General features: G+C 34.5%; 4 protein-coding genes across 5 annotated transcripts in view; 1 reads left to right on the top strand and 3 right to left on the bottom strand.

Moving 5' to 3' along the window:
- The window catches only part of LOC133204042 (coiled-coil domain-containing protein 158-like), a 128,013-nt gene extending 124,646 nt beyond the window's left edge, over positions 1–3,367 (bottom strand). Inside the window, exon 1 of the mRNA XM_061339827.1 lies at positions 3,355–3,367. The gene's annotated coding sequence lies outside the window, so the exon portion shown is untranslated. The remainder of the gene's footprint in view (positions 1–3,354) is intronic.
- A 6,293-nt stretch (positions 3,368–9,660) lies between these two features.
- Positions 9,661–11,488, bottom strand: LOC133204043 (uncharacterized). Its single transcript, XM_061339829.1, has 2 exons — positions 10,958–11,488; positions 9,661–10,366 (listed from the first exon to the last, which is right to left on the bottom strand). Exons 1-2 carry the CDS (start codon positions 11,388–11,390, stop codon positions 9,969–9,971), a joined length of 831 nt encoding a protein of 276 aa, XP_061195813.1. The 5' UTR covers positions 11,391–11,488; the 3' UTR covers positions 9,661–9,968.
- A 2,342-nt stretch (positions 11,489–13,830) lies between these two features.
- On the bottom strand, positions 13,831–15,519 carry LOC133203895 (cerebellin-2-like). 2 transcript variants are annotated; one of them, XM_061339695.1, is made up of 2 exons: positions 15,039–15,519; positions 13,831–14,819 (listed from the first exon to the last, which is right to left on the bottom strand). In XM_061339695.1, exons 1-2 carry the CDS (start codon positions 15,478–15,480, stop codon positions 14,422–14,424), a joined length of 840 nt encoding a protein of 279 aa, XP_061195679.1. In that variant the 5' UTR covers positions 15,481–15,519; the 3' UTR covers positions 13,831–14,421. The 2 variants fall into 2 exon arrangements, with proteins under 2 accessions (XP_061195679.1, XP_061195680.1); XM_061339696.1 differs by having other exon boundaries at positions 15,045–15,519.
- Positions 15,520–17,636: 2,117 nt separating this feature from the next.
- On the top strand, positions 17,637–23,010 carry LOC133203857 (transmembrane protein 216-like). Its single transcript, XM_061339657.1, has 6 exons — positions 17,637–17,695; positions 18,112–18,128; positions 20,269–20,362; positions 21,915–22,007; positions 22,141–22,342; positions 22,593–23,010. Exons 1-6 carry the CDS (start codon positions 17,659–17,661, stop codon positions 22,606–22,608), a joined length of 459 nt encoding a protein of 152 aa, XP_061195641.1. The 5' UTR covers positions 17,637–17,658; the 3' UTR covers positions 22,609–23,010.
- The last annotated feature ends 678 nt before the right edge of the window (positions 23,011–23,688 follow it).

Raw genomic sequence — 23,688 nt, 5'->3', positions numbered from 1 at the left:
ACAGAAATCTTATGCTTGGAAAAGGTTCATATCATATATTTTTCCGCTTGCTCTAGAAAAATACTTTTTAAATTTTTATGCATGTCACAGACGATGTACTATTTTCATGCTCATATTAACAAAAAATATTATTTTATACACGTAGAATTCTCGTTTTCTCCACTTCATTGTATAAGCCTCAGGCGAATAATATGTGGACAATCGCCTGTATTCCCGTAAATTGTAAGTTAGTGATTACAAATTCCACGTGCATTCCGTGGTCAAAGAAAATAGACACTGCATGTGGTGTCCGTACATATATAAACTGTCATGTATAAAAGGCCTTTGTTTATCATAAAAGGAGGCCAGGTTTTCAAAATATGATTCGATAGATCTATCGAATAATATGGAAACATTCTTTTTACAGCCTTACGTTAATATTTTTTTTAAAAAACACACAGATGTTCTTACTGTGTCATAATGATTAAATTAATTTCCTAATTTTTTTTTAATACATTTTTACTCTAAACATAGGTAATACAGTGTAAAGCTCAACTCAGTGAGTGTTACCTTTAGGTAAGGCAAGGTTTCACACTAAACATTCTGGTAGAGTGTATCCCTTCATGTAAAATTTATGCAAGTTTGATCTGGGTAGTATTTTTGATGACTTTAGAAGGTATTTGCCCCTTAAACTTTTTTTCTGATCAGTCATCCGGAAAATTAAAGTGAGATTTAGCATAAGAACCAAGTCTGGTAGTGTGAACACCTAGATGAATCATCAATGCAAATTTGATCAGCATATAGTAACCTGGGAAGAACCAAATACATTGTAGTTGATTTCTGCACTTATCCAGAAAATGTAGGTCAGATCTAGAATCTGAAGCAAATCTGGTAGCTTTCAATCCTAGATAAGCCATTAAAGCTTTCAATCCTAGATAAGCCATTAATTTAAGTTTAATGAGGTATAGCGTTTATAGTTACCTGGGAATGGACCTGTTCAAAACCTTTAACCTGTTTCTTCAGTTGGAAAATGTAGGTCAGATCCAGCATCCAAAGCAATTCTAATAGTGTGCACCCCAAGATGCACCATGCATGCAAATTTAGACACCATAAGGATTCTAGTTTCTTGGGGATGGAAATTTGCTCTAAAAACTAAATCCTGTTCAATCTCATGGAAAATATTGGTCAGATACCGCACCTTAGGCAAGTCTTGTAGCGTACGTCCCTAAATGCATCATCCATGCAAGTTCTGTCACCATAAGGCTTTCAGCTACTTAAAAATCGAATTAAAAACTTTAATCTGATCACTGATCTGGAAAATGTAGGTCAGATCCAACATCTGAAGCAAATCTAGCTGTGTACATTCCTTAGGCTAATTGCATAATCCATGTAAGCTGGTCCAGGAAGGGCTTAAGGTTGCTCTTGCATGAACCTACTCAAAAATTTATTCTGGTCACTGATTCAAAAATTGTAGGTCAAATCCAGCATCCGACGCAAGTGTGGTAGCTTTCATTCCTAGATGAATTTTCCATGCAAGCTCTTCGAGATAAGGTTTATAGTTACTTGGAAATTTACCTACACCAAAAAAATTAATCTGTTCAATCATCTTGAAAATTTGGGTCATACCCAGCATCCGAAGCAGGTCTGCTAGAGCGCCTCCCCAGATGTGTCACGTTGGCAAGTTTGATCAAGGAAGGACTTCAAGTTACACTGGAATAAACCTGATCCCAAAATCTTTAACCTGGTCCTCATCAGGATAATATATGTCAAATCCAGAATCTGAAGCATTGTCTTGATAATATGCCTCCCTAGAAGGAGTATCAATGCAATTTTTGTGATCATATGGCTTACAGTTCTTAGGAATGAATCTGCTCCAAAGATTTTAACCTGGTCACTCATCCAGAAAATGTAGGGCAGATCCAGCATCCTGAGCAAGTCTGCTAGTTTGTATCCCTGGATATCATCCATGCAAGTTTGGTCCAGTTTGGGTTTATATACATGTAGTAACTTGGGAATGAAACTTGCTCCAAAAACTTCTAACTATATACATGTATTACTCAAAAAACATTCACCTGGTTATTCTTTGACTGAAAATGCAACACTTGTACAATGAAACATATTTACTACATTGCAGATTCATATTCAATGCATCTCGGGTCAATATAGGGCCTGATTATCTTTGGGCCGAGACGTCTATCTATCCATAGCAATACATGCATGTATTAAGAAATCTGTTCCAAAACATTTTGGAGACGCCAACGCCGAAGGTATCCCATGCTAATAAGATCACCACCTATGTTGAGGTGAGCTAAAAATGGCCAAAACTACCCAGCCCTCTTACAGTTTGAAATGTGTTTTGTTCAAAGTTCGGTTCGTTCTAGTCATTCTAATACCAAACTCTGTGTGTACTATACACACATTCTCAATTTATAGTGCCAAATCGGCCTGTGGAAAAGTCAAACAATTTTGTGAATTGAACCTTAAAATTTTAATATGTCATTTGAAACATGAAAGTGTATAGTTATTAAAATTCACAATCTGAATTATATATTTCATGCTGTGTTTTGTTGACCTCCATCGAAATGAATGCGGTTAGAATGCTAATTTTACACCAACATATTTACGTGATATTGATGGGCCATAATTGGAAACGAAAGAAATTTAAAAATATTTAATTAAGATAACACACATCAAATTTTGTTAACTATAAACATTTATGACACAGTTTAAGCGCATTTGTAAAAGTTATGTGGAATATTTGGTTCGGTTATTAGTAAAAACACAGCAGGCATAATTTTCATTTAAAAGAAATTATTTTCTTCTTATTTTAACAAGATTTTTCAAATCTGATGATAAGCTAGATAATAACAATATTCCCCAAAATGCTTCATTGTTTGATTCTTTATTATTAATACTTGCCATTTTTTAACGTATTTTTTTACTTATACTCGATTCTTAGATTGTCCGTCTCCTATTTGGGCGAACATTCTAGTACTAGTGTTGGATTTCATTCCAGATTTACAAACTGAACAACAATGTTTCACTATCACTTTTGAGATATGACCTTGAGCCAGGATAATATCAAACATTTTGATCATGGGCAAAAACAGAAAGTTTAAATATATTCTATTCAATATTACCCAGAAATTATTGTGTGTGTGTGTATGTGTATGTGTGTGAGGGAGGGTGTGTGTGTGTGTGTGTGTGTGGAGATACAAAGAGAGAGAGAGTTGTAAAAAAAATGTGTCTGCTCCCCTTGGGAACGACATTATAAAATTATGTCTTCAATGCATTTGCAATTACTTTCAGTGAACTTGAAATAAAAGACACCACAGAGTCTGCCACATCTGCTTCATATTTGAATGTTTTACTGACCATAGACGATGAAAGCCAACTAACAACTAAATTGTATGACAAACGAGATGACCTCACCTTTTCCATCGTCAACTTTCCTTATTCGACTATCACCTGCATATGGTGTTTATGTCTCCTAAGTTATTCGCTACTCAAGAGCATGCTCTGGGTACGATCAGTTTTTGACCCGAGGCAGGCTACTAACACATAAGTTGATGTTACAGGATTTCAATAACCTCGATTAAGATCAGCATTCCGTAAATTCTATGATCGTTATAATGACATAATAAGGAAATATAACCTAACATTGGGTCGTATTTTGGCTGATTTGTTTCCTACCAATTGTTAGATCTTTGTTTTTATACTAAAATTTAACTACAGAATGTTCCGTCTTCTTGATCAATGCATAGGGCTCACGGCGGGTGTGACCGGTCAACAGAGGACGTTTACTCCTCCAAGGCACCTGATCCCACCTCTGGAATGTCCAGGTTTATGCCCTGTTCACAGATTTGTATTGTTTGAAGTTTTTATGAGATCGATCACTGTTCGTTATCTTCACCCCTTTTTCATTTCTATTAAAAATATTTCATTCAATGACCCTTTATCTGAGCGGACCACTTATCTCATCCATGCTGTGCAAAACTTATCTTATCAACGTCAGTTGAGTCGGCTTTACTTGGGCCGTAGTTCTGTTGTACGCTATAAAACCGAGTAAGCCTTACATAATCTTGACTTGCTCAAAGTAAAATGTACAAGGCTATAGTAAGACTAGTAAGATACCTTATTTCACAGCACTTTTAGAATTAGTTTTAATGTTTACCAGAAGATATATTTGGTTAGGATGAAGAAGCAACCAATAGTATCTATGTGACTGGAGGTCAGTTGCTGGTATAAATTAGCTACGACAGAGAAAATGTAAGGATTATGCAAAAGTTTGGAAATAATTTTTAAAATGCATTAAGAAATAAAAGAGTGTTGGAAGACAGAATGATGTCAACTAAAAGTCAAATTAAAATTTAAAGTCATTATTGCAAATTTTGAAGAAATAACAAATTAATGAGGTATTTTCGGGGGTATACAGACAGCAGCTAGCTAGGGCGGACACAGTCTTTAGAGGTGAATCAGACTGTGTCTTTCTCTTGTTTTCATTTATATAAAGTAAGATAATTTTGTAGACTTGCGCTTTTTTTGTAAAATTTTCAGATGCCTCATTTTATTTACAGGTTAAATATTTTATATTATAAATAGTAATGTTTATTAGAATGTTTAGTCCACTGTGTGTTGTGACATTATGTATTCTAATCATAAATAATAAAAATGGATTGTTCAATTTAATAAAGAGTGGTGAATCAGATTGTGTCTGTCTCCTGTTGCATTTATACAGGTTGGGTTACACAGCCACTCCTCAAAACTTGTGAGACGCTCTAGTCAGGAAGGTCCTCAAATATTGAAGGTGGAATCTTAATATCCAAGAGTCAGTTCGCATAACAAAAATAACATTTGATTTGGGTCACTCAAACCAAGCTCAAGAATTGTACGAGTTGTTCCGCTTGGATCGTCCTCTCACTTGTAGCAACAGGTCTCGGGTTCACAAGAAAAAGCATGATCGGCCCAATGTCATTCAGGACTCATACTCAAATACTACGGTGTTTGAGGTTTGAAAGGTTTATAGGCTGGAGTCCAGAATGAGGTTGATCCGGTTATGATACTCCTATTAATACACAATTGTTTTATACACGTAGCATTCTAGTTTATCCCATTTTACTGTATTAGGCGAATTATATAATTATGGACAACTGTCTTCCCGTACATTGTAAGTTAGTGAATACAAATCGTGCATTCTCTGGCCCAAGACAATAGAACACTAGGTGCCCATACATACATACAGGCCCGTGGGAAGCAATTTCAGTGGGGGGGGGGGGGGGGGGGGCACAGCCATACATTCACAGTGGGGGTTCTATCAACTTATCAACTACCAAAATTCCTTGACAAGCAAAAAAAGGGTTATCAGACGTTTTATTGAGGGGGCACAAGTATATAGTAGCTATATTTTCTATAGTAATATATATATCGGCAAAATTATTGGAAGGGGGGGGGGGGGCGTGCGCCCCCGGTTCCTACGGCCATGACATATATATTTATTTGTATGTCATGCATAAAAAGTCATATCTACTTCATAAATGAATTTAGAATTTTAACCCCGATCCCCGCCCCTTTTCATTCAATATCACATGAATCGTTTATCGGAGCGAAACGTGCACTATACATGTATAAAATTGCTTGATTTCAGCCGAGCTTTTTTGGAAAGTTGATATTTGTAATTATAATTTATTCATTTTATATGGAAAATACTTTATTTGAAACAAACCTTCAACCAAACACCGGGTTCAGTCTATTTGCCCAAGCAGTACTAGTATGTGTTACATCAAAAGATGAAAATATATTATCAGTATTCCACCACAATATTAGATTACCTATGCAAGCTGTCAGACAGCTATAGGGGTAACTACTACTGATTTTTCACGAAGTGAAACATTTGTGCATGAAAACTTTCAGTTTTTACCTCAGTGCCTCAACGATGTTATTTTAGTGACGTATTAACTCAATTTCTTTCCGTCAGGGAAATGAACTTCAGGAGGCACAATTAAAATAGAACACATCTCTCTAATTCAATTCCAGGGGAAAAAAATCAAATTATTGCAATGTTTTAGAAAATTCAGAAATTATACAGTATCCATGAAGGATTCTATAACATTATATTTTAATAAGTGTAATAATAACAATCTGCGAAATTCTGGTCGTTGTTACGGAAGAGAAAAAAGTCGTCAAAACTAGCTAAAAAGTTTACCTTTGTGTTATGAGATGGAAAAGTACAAGATAAAAAGTCTTATAACGACTAAGACTTATGGAAGTCTTTATTATGATTTACGAAAGTCGAAATTAAGAAAAGGAAATTCGTTATCAGAAGAAAAAAGTAGCTTTTAATATTTAAGGTAGCTTAATCGTTTACAGCATTAAAAAAAATTGCGAGAAAACATGTCCTGTAAATTTGACTTAATCTTCATTTAAATTTACAAAATATTACCTGAATATTGTATTTATTAAGTTGACAATTAAAAACACAAAATAGAAATAAGTTTGTTCATCATAATCAGAAAATAGGAAAATGCATACATTATTGTAAAATTACAGAATAATATATTTCTCCTTTTCTGTACAAAAATGGGTTTCTCCCCTTTCCCAGTTGTATTCATTAATTGTACACCTTAAAGCCAGATAATGACTGATATTTTTCTGATCCCAAGAACATTTTCACTTGCAATGCTCAGTCAGTAAAATATTATATATCCAATACAGAACATGTTCAAATGCATGATTGTTAGAACTGAAAATGTTTCACCAAACTTTCCATCCTTTGAAGCTTGACCAATGATTTCCGTGGATATAATTTGCCGTAGTTGTACGTATATTAATTTCGTCTCCAAATTCTAGAACAACAGGAATGGTGTTGGCACAGTTTCCGTTACCAGAATTGCCTTCATTATTACAATTCCCTAAACCCTTTCTTTGTCCGTTAACCAAAAGTTCTGTATCAAATAAGAGCTGCAACCAAAGTTGCCCATGAAAAGACAAAGAGTCCACCAGAGGGCGCTGTGAAGAAACCATTACGTGGATTATACGCATTGCCAGTTTAATTTAAACTGTGTCATACACAACATTGACTGGAATGTTGCGTTGGAGATCTAATGTTTTGCTGATGGCTGCATTGAATACAACTGCTATTTTGTCTGGGCACATTATAGGTATATTTGTTCCCACTTGGAAAGATTAAAAACAGTAACAAGAATTAAATGAATGTAATAATATTTTCAAAAAAAGTCGTCCTTGGATTGATCATAAATAAATATTCATAAATTTATTCTTCAAAGAGATGCGATAACTTATACATACTTCTTTATTCTAAACATTTTAAACAAACCGGTATAAGTGCAAGTAGTACAAACAACCTCCACAGTTGAACTCAAATTACGGAGATTTTCCTGTATCCTTCCAATTTGTGAGACGTCTCATCATCAGTATCATTCATCTTCAAAAGCTGGCCTAGTTCACTCTGCAATCTTTGATTCGCAAGTTGAAGAACATTCTCTTTCTTCTCCATTTCCTGTACTTTGGCTTCCGTTTTCACCATGTGTTTTTTTTATTGTTATCATATCATCCACCAAGTAATACACTTGTTTCGTAAGCAATAACATTATTAAAGATTCTTGATTCAACTGCTGTCTCACATTGTTCATTTCTTGGTTCGATGATTGGTTGGCGCAAACAACTATCACTGGATTTTCAGATTTCTGATCTGTTGTATGCGACTGCATGTTGTTGCGGCAAGCTATGTGTAAAACCATATTTTGTACAATGCTGGTATTTTGGAATTCGAAATCATCAAAGATTAAACTGATGCATTATCAGGACGAATGATTTTCTCGTTATATTGGTAGTGTTTATGTACGATGTACATGTTTCATATATTATATCTTCAACCAATTTTTCCCTCCAAAGATTAAACTCCTTGATTTTAGGAAAATAACCGTTTGAAAAATTGGAATTTGAAGAGTACTTGGAAATTACATACATGTAGTACCTCTTTACATGTAAACATAAAATCTTTTTTTTTTGTTTTATGAAACTAAGGTACTTGAAATTGCTTTAAATATAATTTAGTACGTTTACAGACCTCAATTGAGCCTTTTTGATTCAGGGTTCTGTACCCTTTCAATCGGAAATGTTTAATCGAAAAAGTGGTAAAATTTGGAAATATGTCATATTAAGTTCTACTGTTGAATTAAGAGCTACTCTGAAGGCTTATTCCCTATTCACATCTTTGCTAATCATTAAGATATTAAAATTCAAGTTTTTTTTTAATGCGAAAAGCACTGAAAAATTCAATCTGCCTGTCATTTGGAAATTTTTACCTACATTTTTGGGGGAGAAGAGTAAATTTTCAATCGGGACAGAGACGTTTTACAGGACCTGGATGCAAAGGTTATTAAGCCCTGGTATGTCAAAAGAGATGTGCCTCATAATGATCATGGGTGAATGTCTTCTGTCTTGATATATTGGACAAATTCCAATTTGTATAGATACAAATAATACCCAAGCTTCCATCACAATTTGCGTAATCGTCACTTTATCCACCATAAGTATCACTGAGAAACTGATTTTTATCAATCAATGAATCAATTTTTTATGAATAGAATATAATTTGTTTTGCTGAAGGGATATGCTCGATTCTTTAAGTACTGTATTCAAGAGTCCTTTTCCTGTTTATACGGAGATTATTATGGAATTGAAAAATACTTATAAAAATAGCTTTTGATTTTTTGAATTTGTTTTGACTTTGCAGGGTCGTATCTATTGGATTGGATGCTGAAGCCCTCAGAAGCTGGTTACTGGTTAATGTTTTGCTTTTCTGATAGCTAAAATATGTGTCCAGAAAAGTAGTATTACAATGAATTGATCTGGATTTTAACGTTTAAAATGTTGATTTCATCGTGAAATAACATAAATACACGACATTAATCCATGCACGCAAGACTTGATAATTTGTAAAGATCTCTCTCTCTCTCTCTCTCTCTCTCTCTCTCTCTCTCTCTCTCTCTCTCTGTGTGTGTGTGGGGGGGGGGGAGAGAGAGAGAGAGAGAGGGAAGGAGAGTGAAAAAGCTTGTCAAAAGAAATATGCCTCTTCCTCTTGTGGAAGAAAGAAAAAAGATTTCTCTTTTTTCAGCAAAGACTCTTTATCTGAGTGTGGACTACTTCTATAATTTACCACTGATCAAAACTTGTCTCATGTTGTTGGCAAATGTCAAAAAATATTATATATAGCTAATAAACGAATGTTTTATTTATTTTTAAAAAATCTTGCTTTAGAGATAAATATACCTATAATCAGGCGAGGTTAAAATTGTTCTACAGAAAAGATGTATTTTCAACAAAAATCGTGATGAGGTAAATGTACCGAAGAATATTAATTCAGGCTTACACTAAAAAACAAAGAAAATTTGTTTGGAAGAAAACTCAGAAAGTAGAGGAAAAAACATACATCCGGGTACAATTAAAGAATAACAGATTTCTTTTCTATACAAAATGGATGGCTCTCATTTGTATCGATGGCCATCACTATATGTGACCTTGAAATATGACCTTGAGTCTCAATAAAACACATCTTTAAGAGTTTTACCTCGTTGTCCACTAACCTGGGCTGATTTCAGATGTGACCTTTAGTCAATATTACTACATGCGTTATGTCGTGTTCAAAAACAATAAGAACACTCAACCTTCAGGTACGTTTATTTGAAACAGCTAAATAGCGGAAAAAGACAATCAAGACAAACTCGGTATTTCTTCCAGAAGAAGCGAACATTATAAATAATCTGAATGATGGAAACAAATGAAAAACATGAAAAAGAAAACACTTTAATAACATTTTCCTCGAGAAAATTTCATTTGAAAAGCGCAGTCTGCAAAATATTATCTAACCAATGCAAAATATATATTTAAATACATTGTTAAAGTTAAAATGAAATATGAAGATAACGAACAGTAGTCAAGCTCAAACGTCAATTGCAAATATGTTGGTTTTACCAAACTTTCCACCCTTTGAAGCTTGACCACTGATACCCATAGGCATAATTTGCGGTGGTGGTCCGTATATTGACTTCATCTCCCAATTCTAGAACAACGGGAATGGTGTTTGCACAGTTTTCGTTGCCAGGATTGCCTTCATTGTTACAGTTTCCTAAGCCTTTTCTCTGGCCGTTTACTAAAAGTTCTGCATCAAATATCTTATTGCCTACAACCAATGTTGCCCACGTAAACACATATAGACCATCAGAGGGCGCCGTGAAAAAACCATTCCGTGGATTGTAAGCGTTGCCAGTTTGATATAGAACTGTGTCATACACAACATTGACTGGAGTGTTGCGTTGCAGATCTAATGTTTTGCTGATGGCTGCATTGAATACCACGGCTGTTTTATCTGCAGAAGAGGCATAGTATTATTAAGGTTCAAAGGTTAAAGTTCAGGCTGATCGAGAATTCAAGATACCAAAATAAAATACGTAAATAAAACAATATTTCCGAATGCACATGTATTACAGTTATAAAACGCATATATGTGTAATTCTATTTAGATAATGATTTTTTTAAATATAGGTAAAGTATCAGAAGAAACACTGACCGATTAAAGAAACAAGAACCATTCAGGCCCATAGGAAGCAATTTCAGTGAGGGGGGGGGGGTAACCAAGCAATTCCACGCAAAAATTCCTTAACAGGCAAAAAAATGGAAATAAGACGGTATTATTGAAGGGGCACAAGCACAAAGTTGCTATGATTTCTATAGAATACCATTTATTGGCAAAATTACATGTATAGGGGGCACCCCCCCCTTCCTGTTCTTACGACCTTGTAATTCGTTTTAAGATTGGCATTAAATTAATATTCATAAAATTTTTTTCAGAGATCCGATTTCAATTTTTCGTTGAAAATATATGCTTACAGTATTTAAAAGTAAAATAAGAATTTACAGGTTCAATTATAAGTATCAGTAAGATACAAGTAACACAAACCCGTATAGGTGTCACTGCAAACGGCGTCCACTGTTGAAGTCAAATTAAGAAGGTCATTCTGTATCTTTCTAATCAGCCTTGACATCTCAATGTCAGTATTGTTCCTCCTCAAATGTTGATCTAGTTCACTTTGCAATCTTTTATTCGTAAGTTGAAGATCACTACCATTCTTCTCCATTTCTTGTACTTTGGCTTCCAAATTCGCCATGTGTTTTTTCATTGTTATCATATCATCCACCAAGGAATACATTTGTCTGGTAAGCGACAATCTTATTGTAGTTTCTTGATTCAACTGCTGTCTCAAATTGTTCATTTCTTGGTCCGATGATTGGTTGGCACAAACAACTGTCAGTTGATTTTCAGATTTCTTATCTGTTGTAAGCAACTGCGCTGATGCTGTGGCAAGCAATATGGAGAACCAAAGCGGAAGCATCAATGCTATTTGGAAGTTCGAAATCACCAAAGATCAAACCAATAGATTACACAGAAAAAATGCTTTTTCTCGATGAATGAGGCTTTTCTTTATGTACGATTTAGTTACGATACTTATTCAATTACAACCAATGCCGTTCCTTCCATAAGTGAAGATCGTTGATTTTTAGAAAATTTTACCGCAAGAAAAGTGGCAATTAAAGAGTACTTAAATCAGTAAGTACCTACATGAATAGTAAATAATAATTCAATTATGAAACGAAGAATGTGTTTGTTTTAAAAACACTTTAATGCCACCGGAAAATTAGTAGAGTTAGTAGAGAAATTAGTAGAGTGTGTGACCTTCTCTAATCAGCATGTGTAAATGTCTGCTGCCTCAACATTTTGAATGGCTGCATGAGGTTCTCACTTAAAAGAAAACTGTTTGTAATTACGAATTAGAGGTTGAATTGATGTGCCATGGTCACAAGAATGCCCCCGCTGACGAGGAAATTTTAAATAAAGTATGGAAAACAGAAAATTTTAGAAAACTTTAAAGTCTAGGGGCCATAAGTTTTGGTTAATCAGCACGAAACGTGAAACTGGTCCTCAATATCAAGAAACATATTTAAAAAATCAAGACATTATCTACAGGCATAGCAAGAAAAGTTCTGAAAATAATTACAAATTTTCAAAGTGAAGCATTACGTTATATTACTTTAAACAATTATATTTATTCTAAAAAAAAATCTTATTGCACTGGGCAACAGCCATTGCCTATTAACACCCTCTCCATAACTATCTTTATATATAATTTTTTAAAATCTTTCCTGAATACAAGTTGCCTTTGCGCAATGAGAATAATAAATTGGGATATGAAATGATGAAGAAAATATTATATATAATATCTTTTGTTTCAAATATCTTTAAAAGGTTCAAGTAGAAATATACTTCGTACAGCTACATGTGTAAGAATAAAGATTTAAAATAAAATTAATCGGAACTTATTTTTAGATATGAGCTAAAATTTTCAATATAATATAATGACTTGTATGTTGCTAGAGCATTTCACGTCAAAATATTATAAATTTAAAGCATGTTTCGGAACTTCTTTTATTTAAAAATATTAAAACTACGAATTTCGGGACGCGTTTGATTGACACACATCCTTGCACTTTAATGAAGTAAACTTTATCCTTAATATTTAAGAAAAGTGGAAAATTTATTGTGTATTAATGAAAAATATTAAAACTATAATCCAGAAAATTCACAGTAGAAATGTGAAAAAAGCCAACCAACTAACCATTATTGTTAGTCCGTTTTCAAAACCAACTAATCAGTATTGTCAGTCCGTTTTCAGTGAAGTGTGAAGAGTAAACAAATCGAACCAGTAAAATGTAAACATGAACAAAAACAGAGCTCTTGTCATGTTTACAAACAGATGCTTGTTTTTGTTTGTTTGTTTAACTCCCTTTTGAGGAATTTTCACTCATATTGAGACGCCACCTCTTGCCGGTGGAGGGCTGCAAATTTTAGACCTATTCCCGGCCATTAAAATTAAGCAGTGAGGGATCTTTTTCGTGCCAGATATGTTTCGAATATACCGTCTCATCCGAAGGACTGATCTACACGTCCCACAGTGGGATTCAAACCCGCTACGTAATGATCAACTCCTTACCTTACTCTGCGACTCAAGAGCAGACGCTCTAACCACTACACCACGCGGGCGACCACAGATGTTTGACGTGATATTATGAAGAATGATGTTTTTATAGAATTTTAAGAATTTTTCATGTAAGTTCAACTGACGTTATCTTAGAAATGTAAAAAGAAAAATATTGTAAACAAAACGCAATGCTACTGTGTCCAGTCCCTTTTAAATCAAGATGTTTGTATACACATGTATAGGCCATGGGACAACAAATTAGCGCTAGTGTTCGAATTCATCCCACTAAAGGGTTCCAGATTTACATATGTCCTTTACATTTGAGATATGTCCTTGAGTAAAGATCATATCACATCTTTAGAACATTGGCAAAAACATAAAGTTCCAATATATTCTTATCAATGTTTATTACCCAGAAATTTTTATGGATGTGGAGAGAGATGTCCAACAAATGTGTCTGCATCCCTTAGGAAAGACATTAGAAAATTGAATTTTTAGGATTATTTCTTCAATGCATTGGCTATTGAAAACATTTTCTTCAATATCAACAAAAGACCCTTTATTTGACTGGACCACTTATCTTATCCATGCTGTGCAGAACGTATCTCATATAGGGTGCAAAAGACAAAAATATACCGAACCTTACAACTATTTTATTTCCAAAAAAAACTTGCTTTAGATTCACAATTTTTAAGTAATTTACATATAAAGTGGATATAACAAGCGGAGTAATTATTGTTCTACAGAAAAACAAAATAAATTATTCAATCTAATGAGTATAAAGATAATGTATCGAGGAATATTAATTTCTGCAAACACTCGAAAATCAGAAAGTAGAAAAAAAAAAATGCATACATCTGTGTTAAAAACAAAAGAACAGATTTTTCAATTTCTACACAAAAATAAATATTTCTTCAATCCCAAACTTGAGATCAAGTTCAAGATAAATCTTTAATGCATCAGCAACAATACTCAACTTTTAATTCTTCCAGGGATTCAAGAGATGTAGTCTGACACTATTTTATCCCTTTGACTTCTACGCTTAATAAAAGATCTTCGGTCAAGATTATTACGCATCTTAGGTCTGGGGCAACAACAAACTAAAGCTTATAACCATACCAAGGGTTCCGCACACAGTCATTTAAATACCGACAGACATCTAAACAAACAGGCAAAGAAAGACAACCAAGCCAAAATCTATATATTATTCTCTCCTTTCGTTAAAGGAGACATAAATTAGTAATCTGAATGAAGAAAATAGGACTTGAAAGAGTTTTTTTTACATTCTATGATCCTGAGGACATTCTTACTTGAAATGTTCAAGCAGTAAAACATTAAATATCCAATGAAACCATTTTGAAGGTATAATTCAGAAAATGTTTCGGTTTTACCAAACTTTCCACCCTTTGAAGCTTGACCACAGATCTCCATGGACATAGTTTGCAGTAGTTGTACGTATATTAACTTCGTCTCCAAATTTTAGAACTACAGGAATGGTATTTGCACAGTTTCCGGCGCCAGGATTGCCTTCATTATTACAATTTCCTAAACCCTTTCGCTGACCGTTAACCAAAAGTTCTGTATCAAATATCTTGCGAGTTGCAACCAAAGTTGCCCACGAAAATACATAAAGACCTCTAGAAGGTGCCGTGAAGAAACCATTCCGTGGATTATATTCGTTGCCAGTTTGATATAGAACTGTGTCATACACAATATTGACTGGAGTGTTGCGTTGGAGATTTAATGTTTTGCTGATGGCTGCATTGAATACAACTGCCCTTTTGTCTGCAGAAGATGTAGAGAATAAGGTATATTGGTTACCACTTTGAAAGATCAAAAACGGTAACAAAAACTACATGAATGTAACAACATTTTCAATCCAAGTCGTCATAATTATTCATAAATTTATTCTACATGGAAATATAATGACTTATAATTCTTTGTTTTAAACATCTGGATGTGAAATAACATTTAGAAATTAAGCTTTATTAAGATCATACAAACCCGTACCTGTCCCATTGCAAACGGCATCCACAGCTGAAGTCAAAGTAAGGAGATCTTTCTGTATCTTTCCAATTTGTGCAGAATTATCATCAATAGTATTGTCCATCCTCTGATACTGATCTAGTTCCTTCTGCTGTCTTTGATTCGCAAGTTGAAGATCATCCTCTTTCTTTTCCATTTCCTGTACTCTAGCTTCCATTTTCGCCATCTGTTTTTTCATTGTTATCATATCATCCACCAAGGAATACACTTGTCTCGTGAGTGATAACCTTATTACAGTCTCTTGATTCAACTGCTGTCTCAAATTGTTTATTTCTTGGTCCGATGATTGGTTGGCACAAACAACTATCACTGGATTTTCATATTTCTGATCTGTTATAAGCGACTCCGATGTTTTTGCTGCAAGAAATATGCAAATCCAAGGCAGGTGCAATGCTTTCATTTCGGATCCGGAATTCGAAAAATAATGAATAAAAGTATTAAACCAACATATCATATAATTATGGAAAATGCTTTTGTCGTTGAACAGGTCGAGGAGACTATATATTATCTGACGTCGCAATAACTTTATACATTTAGAGAAGCAACAGCGTGGTTTATGAGTTAAATTGCATCATAAATGGGTTAATACAACAGAAATGTTAAGCTTGGAGAAGGTCATATACACTGTATATATTTCTCCGCTCGCTCTCGAAAAAACATTTTTTTTTTCATGCATGTCACAGACTAAATATGATATGTACATTTTATGTACTACTAGTTCCATGTTAATTCACATTTACAAACAATTGTTTTATACACATAGAATTCTAGTTTACTCATTGTATAAGCCTTAATTAGGCGAATAATATGTGGACAATCCCCTGTATTCCTGTAAATTGTAAGATAGTGAATACAAATTTCACGAGACACTGGTCCGAGACAATAGACATTGGATGTCCATATATAATTATACTGTCTTGTATAAAAGGCATTAATTTTTTTTATCACAAATTACTAGCTCTATAGATCTGCCTAAAAATATGGAAACCTGATTTTTCTAGCCTTACATTATCATTTTGTTTTTAAAAACACAGATATTCTTACTGTATGAAATCAATTTAATGCAATTTCCTATATTTTTTAGCCTAAACATAGGTAATAGATTACAAAGCTCAACTCAATGAGTGCTACCTATAAGTAAGGCAAGGCCTCACACTTAACAAATATTATGATATAGTGTGTATCCCTACATGTAACATTTATGCAAGTTTGGTCTGGTTGCATTGGAACCAAGTCTGGTAGTGTGAATACCTAAATGCAGCATCCATGCAAATTTGGTCAGGATATAGTAACCTGGGAATGAACCACTTCAAATACTTTGATCTCTGCACTAATGCAGAAAATGTAGGTCAGATCTAGAATCCGAAACAAAGCTGGAAGCTTTCAATCCCTAGATAAACCATTCATTCAAGTTTGTTGAGGTATAGAGTTTATAATTACCTGGGAACGGACCTGCTTCAAAAACTTTAACCTGTTTCTGTTTGTTCCAAGATGCACCATGCATACAAATTTAGACACCTACTTGGGGATGAAAGTTTGCTCTAAAAACTAAATTCTGTTCAATCTCACGGAAAATGTTGGTCAGATACGGCATCTTAGGCAAGTCTTGAACCGTGCATCCCTAAGTACATCATCCATGCAAGTTTTGTCACCATAAGGCTTTCTGTTATACTTAGGAATGGATCTTCTCCAAAAACTTTAATCTGCGTGTTCACTGGTCTGGAAAATGTAGGTCAGATCCAGCATCTGAAGCAAATCCAGCTTTGTACATCCCTTAGGCCAATAATTGCATCATCAATGTAAGTTGGTGCTTAAAGTTGCACTTGGATGAACCTACTCCAAAAACTTTATTCTGGTCACTGTTTCAGAAAATGTAGGTCAAATCCAGCATCCGAAGCAAGTGTGGTATAGCTTTCATCCCAAGATGAATTATCTATGCAAGCTTGTCGAGATCATGCTTATACGTTGCTTCGAAATTGACCTGCTCTAAAAACTTTAATTTGTTCAATGATCTGAAAAATTTGGGTCAGTCCAAGCATCCGAAGCAAGTCTGCCACTGTGCAGCCCTATAAATGTGTCATCCAGGCAAGTTTGATCAAGATAGGGCTTCAAGTTACACTGGAATAAACCTGATCCCAAAATTTTTAACCTGGTCACTGATCAGGATAATATATCACTTTTTGTTGCATTAAGGTCGAGCACTGGCAAATTCGAGGATTTGCACGTTTTTTTTTTATTTTTCTTTTCTTTTTTTTTTTTTTTGATTGTCAGATTATTTTGGAAAGTTGCCCCCCTCGCCTTTTGGTCAGTTTTTTTTTTAAATATATATATATATATGTATATATTGAAACCGTTGGTACGGGCCTGTAATACTTTGAATATTGTCTTCGAATATAGGAAAATAGCAGGTACCTTATGTTGAAAATGAACTAGATAAGTTCAATATGTACATCTTTATGATACACTTTTCTCAAAGTAAAAAAAAAAATAATCATTCGTGTTTGACCTTAAAATCCAATTTTATCCGGTCATTATTCTTTCATCTACCGCGTTCCGCGGAAACAGAATTTGTTTCAATATGGCGACTACGGGACAGCCACAGCGCCAAAACAAAGGTAAATTCTCATTTTTACAAATTATATGTGATAAGAAACAGTCAAATGGCATTGAAGATGAAATTTTCAGTATCCCAGATAAAACAAAAAGTAAAAGATAGATTATGAAGAGAGGTTGGTCGTAAGTGTGCAGCTTTCATAGATGTTTTCATGTAAAAACATGAACGATGGGCACGAAACCCTTATCTCACATTTCATTGCTGTGATATATTTAACTTTTTTAAATTTCACTGTTGGTTTAATAAAATTGTAAATATTTTATTTCTGAAAGATACTCCAATTTACTTATGTCAAACAAAACGTGTGCTGTCATCAGAGACATATAAAAACCATGGTTTTTATGTCTCTGCTGTCATCTAATTTCGAAACATTTTCAAGATATTGGATTGTAAATTGTCTCTGTATTCTCTTTTCAGGCAGAGTACAGACTGTTGTATCCTTTTGACTTATTCACATAAAATGTTACGCATTTGTGTAATGACCAGTATATATGTGTGAAAATGATACCCTTGTGAAAGAAATACAAAAGGGTTTCATTATGTTTTCAGATAGATTGACTGCATTTGAATAGTCCTTTCATTTCTGATATAAGCTGACTTTGCTGATGCTTGAATAATTCAGAATAAAGGTTGCAGATTTCAAAATGTTTGGCCCCATTCCCAAATTAGCTGTATATGCTTGAGTTATAAATAATTTGCCATAAAAAGTTAATTCAATCAGACATGCATAATGAAGATGACAACATTGAGGTATGTGAATGCCTAGTAACTTAAGATCACCATATTTCATTTGTTACACTGCGTTAAAATTTTTAGGTGTATTATTATTCAAGAATACTTAACTTAGACTTTCCAGCCCCTACTATCTTGAATGCACCCTATTCCTTGGTGGCTATTTAGGACAAAGGTGGGGTAACAAAGAGTGATCAATCTCATAAAACCTACAAACAATACAGATCTGTGAATCAGGTGCCTAAGAGAAGTAAGCATCCTCTGTTGAATGGCCACATCCACCATGTGGCATGCACCTTATACATTGATCAGGTATATGGAATCAGAAGACAAACAGGAATGGGAGACATTAATTATGACTTCAGAACTGACTGCTCATTTTAAGTCCATGTAGTCATGATGGTCATTCTACACAAATTGTTGGAGAGGGGGGGGGGGGGGGTTGAAACATGCAAGTTTTGAAGAAAAAAGCTCATTATAAACAAATGTCCTACCAGTTTTTATGTATTTCTTTCTAAACACGTAGATTTAATAGATAGTCATACTTAGGATCACCTTGGTACATGTAATTAGGATGTAACAGGGGTAGACAAATAGAATTTTTCAGTACTTGCCCTCGGACAGGTTACCATCGTAAAATTACTTGTCCTACCAAAAAATATGCTTGTCCCACCTTTTTCTTAATTAACACAAAATTAAGCATTATCGTTTATATTAAAATTATTTCTCAATTGATACACTACTTTGGGACCAAATTAGACCCAAAATCACAATTGTTCCAGGGAAAAATTAAGGGTAATTGTTGTTCCAGGGAGATTTCCTAGCTAGTGCAGTGTGTATATCTATATACATGTACATAATTTAAACATTTCCCTGTATTACTTTAGCATCCAAAAAATACTCAAAGAGAAAAAAAATGAAGATGCCAAATCATTAGATGATTTCCCGTTGCAAGGCATATGAATATCAAGCATTAACATGATTAGAATTAAAATGCACATTGTCAACTTACAATTTCTCAACTGAAAAAAGGTTATTTCATATCCTGCATAATATGCATACATGATCACAGTTCATTATTTTACATTACATGCTTTATAATTAGTAGTAAAATTTTACATTTAAGATTCAGATTTCTTTCCGTATTTTTGGGGTATTAATAAAGTCCAAGTCTCATTCTATTTTCTTCAAAATTCTTTAATGAGGTATTCAGTATTTTTTTTTACTTTAAAAATAATGTGCAATCATTTAATTGAAAACAAAAAAAATATTATACAGTAATTCATTATGAAAACCACCACTGCATGCCGATCGTGACTTTCTGTGCATGATCGCCAGTCAACAGCTCTAATTTTAATATCAGTATAAAACGTTTGTATTACTGCATGAATGTTACATTTTGACAATACCTGTAAAGGTCTAAAGTCCTCTTCAACTTTTTTGATATGGAAACGATAGCTGCTATATTTTATGTCTTGTGTATATTTTAACTACACATGAAATTCTTGAGTAGTTCCGACCGAGTATTCGATGTAGTGGTCAACAGCAGCGAAAACAGGTGCTCTACAGTGATTCATTACATTTCAACAGCGGTAAAACAAACAACATTTGATTTTTTGTTAACTGGAGAAGCACTTGTCCGCTGGCAGGTACCACTTATCAAATAACTTGCCCGCCAAATAAAATTGGTTGTCCCGGGCGTCGGGCAATGCTATTTGTCTAGCCCTGTGTAAACAATACTTAGAAAGGTTTTTGAATATCTCATGACTTGCTACACTAATAGTAAATTAGTAGTTTTGAAATGTCTCCATTTTTGAGTCAATTTCCTTAGCTTTAAAATAGAGATCATCACTGCCCTACCAGGTTCTCCTCTACCTTAATGGATGGTACTTTGCATTCTTCTTTCTGTGTGAAATTCTTATTTATGTTTACAAAGGTAAGACCCTTCTGTCCTATTATATTTTTACTAGTGTAATATACAATTACCAAAATATCATAAATTTTCTGTTGCTTATTGAAATAAGAGTAACTAATTTTGTTTAATTATGTTTATGAGGTAATTACCCAGTAGGAAAAAAATAAATAGAATATTTTCAAATCAGATAAAAATTTGCAAGCTCAGATGTTTGTTATGTGACTTATGAGGCTTAGATTTAGCCATTATTAGCTCACCTGAGCTGAAAGCTCAAGTGAGCTTTTCTGATCACCCGTTGTCCGTCGTCCGTCCGTCTGTCCGTCCGTCCGTCTGTAAACTTTTCACATTTTCAACTTCTTCTCAAGAACCACTGGGCCAATTTTAACCAAACTTGGTACAAAGTATCCTTGGGGGAAGGGGAGTTTAAATTGTTAAAATAAAGGGCCAAGTTCCCTTACAAGGGGAGATAATCAAGAAAAGACAAAAATATGGTGGGGTCATAAAAAAATCTTCTTCTCAAGAACCACTGGGCCAGAAAAGCTGAAACTTATATGGAAGCATCCTGGGATAGTGTAGATTCTAAATTGTTCAAATCATGACCCCCGGGGTAGGGCGGGGCCACAATAGGGAATCCAAGTTTTACATTGAAATATATAGGAAAAATCTTTAAAAATCTTCTTCTCAAGAACCACTGAGCCAGAAAAGCTGAAACTTATATGGAAGCATCCTGGGGTAGTGTAGATTCTAAATTGTTCAAATCATGACCCCCGGGAGTAGGGCGGAGCCATAATAGGGAATCCAAGTTTTACATTGAAATATATAGGAAAAATCTTGAAAAATCTTCTTCTCAAGAACCACTGAGCCAGAAAAGCTGAAACTTACATGGAAGCATCCTGGGGTAATATAGATTCTAAATTGTTCAAATCATGACCCCCGGGGGTAGGGCGGGGCCACAGTAGAGAATACAAGTTTTACAATGAAATATATAAGAAAAATCTTGAAAAATCTTCTTCTCAAGAAGCACTGAGCCAGAAAAGCTGAAACTTATGTGGAAGCATGCTGGGGTAGTGTAGATTCTAAATTGTTCAAATCATGACCCCCGGGGGTAGGGCAAGGCCACAATAGGGAATCCAAATTTTATATTGAAATATATAGGAAAAATCTTTTAAAAATCTTCTTCTCAAGAACCACTTAGCCAGAAAAGCTGAAACTTATGTGGAAGCATCCTGGGGTAGTGTAGATTCTAAATTGTTCAAATCATGGCCCCTGGGGGTAGGACGGGGCCACAATAGGTATTACAAGGGGGGAAGTCTGGTAATGAACAACATGGCCAAAGTTACTCAGGTGAGCGATGTGGCCCATGGGCCTCTTGTTTTTGTGTGTCTATTCACCATTTGTTGACTATATTTAATTAACTTCTGCATATTTTAAGGTAGCTTATGTCCTTTGTTTATGCATGGCTGAAACGAAGGTTTTCTTTGTCCGTTTCTGTCCCACTTCATCAAAATTAATGAAAGGATGTTGAAAAATGTTTACTGATGAAAAACATATTTGCATACAATTCATTCCCTAGGCGAGACCTTACCCTACGCAGACAATGTGTTACCAGCAGAGGTGATTTTGGTCTTCATTTTAGCAGGAATAGAGGCCTTAAGAATATTTTTTGGTAAGTACATAGGGTAAATTTTTCATGCAGTAAAAGTAACAGTTATTGTATTTATAAACCTAATATATCCCCCCCCCCCCCCCCAAATAAACTTTGCCAAAATTGAATTAAATTTTTTTTTTCTCAATTTCAGCTCAAAAAGGAAACTTGACAGAGAGGATTGTGGGAGTTATAATCTCGATATTACTGAGTATCCCAGCAGTACTAGGGGCACTATATCTCATCTTATGGCAGACTTACGTGTTACGAGTGGATGTCATCCTCGCCGCTATTCAGGCCGCATTTATAGGACTGGAACTCATTTTTGGAATCATCAGCATGATCACATTTGCTAGGTAACATTTTCAAAACACAAGATTGTTATTTATTGTGGTATTGCATGTATTGGGGCTAAGAAAATTTTTCATCTTTTCCAGTATGTTATTTTTTTTCCATGTTACAAAATAAACTCATCAATATCACTGATCAGTAAAAGACTGATATTTCCATGTAAAAATACAGAAAATCTCTCCTGGATTTTGGTCACGTTTAAAAATATAATGCTACAAACAATAGACTTATTACGTCTTCTTTTCTTCTTTTCAGAGCTACACCGTATTAAATGACTGTTATGCAAATACCATTCTCTGTGAGGTTGTGGAAAAGAAGGATCTGTCAGAAAGGATACTTTCAGTTCTTCATTAGTTCGAGATCACACCTAACTTGTTTGATTAAATACATGTGCTTTAGATATATTCATGTGCAAGAAACAGTACAATAATTAATTAAAGAGACAAATACATTTGTATGAAAGGGAGAGCTTAAGTTTTTATCGGAGAAATGAGATACAATATGATGAACTTGTGCAAATTTTATTTATAAGAGTTGTTTTTGTGCTTTTAAGACAAACATCGGGTATCTCAGTCTAGTGTTTTACCTTAATGTTATATTTTGTGATATATTTTTGTATGGAAGAAATGTCTGTATGTGTAATATTATATAATAAACAATAGTGTATTTTCAATTTTTATTAGCTCACCTGAGCTGAAAGCTCAAGTGAGCTTTTCTGATCACCCGTTGTCCGTCGTCCGTCCGTCTGTCCGTCTGTCCGTCCGTCCGTCTGTAAACTTTTCACATTTTCAACTTCTTCTCAAGAACCACTGGGCCAATTTTAACCAAACTTGGTACAAAGTATCCTTGGGGGAAGGGGAGTTTAAATTGTTAAAATAAAGGGCCAAGTCCCCTTACAGGGGGAGATAATCAAGAAAAGACAAAAATAGGGTGGGGTCATAAAAAAATCTTCTTCTCAAGAACCACTGGGCCAGAAAAGCTGAAACTTATATGGAAGCATCCTGGGGTAGTGTAGATTCTAAATTGTTAAAATCATGACCCCAGGGGGTAGGGCGGGGCCACAATAGGGAATCCAAGTTTTACATTGAAATATATAGGAGAAATCTTTAAAAATCTTCTTCTCAAGAACCACTGGGCCAGAAAAGCTGAAACTTATGTGGAAGCATCCTGGGGTAGTGTAGATTCTAAATTGTTAAAATCATGACCCCCGGGGGTAGGGCGGGGCCACAATAGGGAATCCAAGTTTTACATTGAAATATATAGGAGAAATCTTTAAAAATCTTCTTCTCAAGAACCACTGAGCCAGAAAAGCTGAAACTTATGTGGAAGCATCCTGGGGTAGTGTAGATTC

This window comes from Saccostrea echinata, unplaced genomic scaffold, assembly GCF_033153115.1.
Source record: "Saccostrea echinata isolate AGI-Se365-2 ecotype Australia unplaced genomic scaffold, CSIRO_AGI_Sech_v1 ptg000052l, whole genome shotgun sequence".
NCBI classification, from domain to species: domain Eukaryota; kingdom Metazoa; phylum Mollusca; class Bivalvia; order Ostreida; family Ostreidae; genus Saccostrea; species Saccostrea echinata.
The sequence above is the reverse complement of the archived record's forward strand: the minus strand, read 5'-3'. Positions and strand labels throughout refer to the sequence as shown.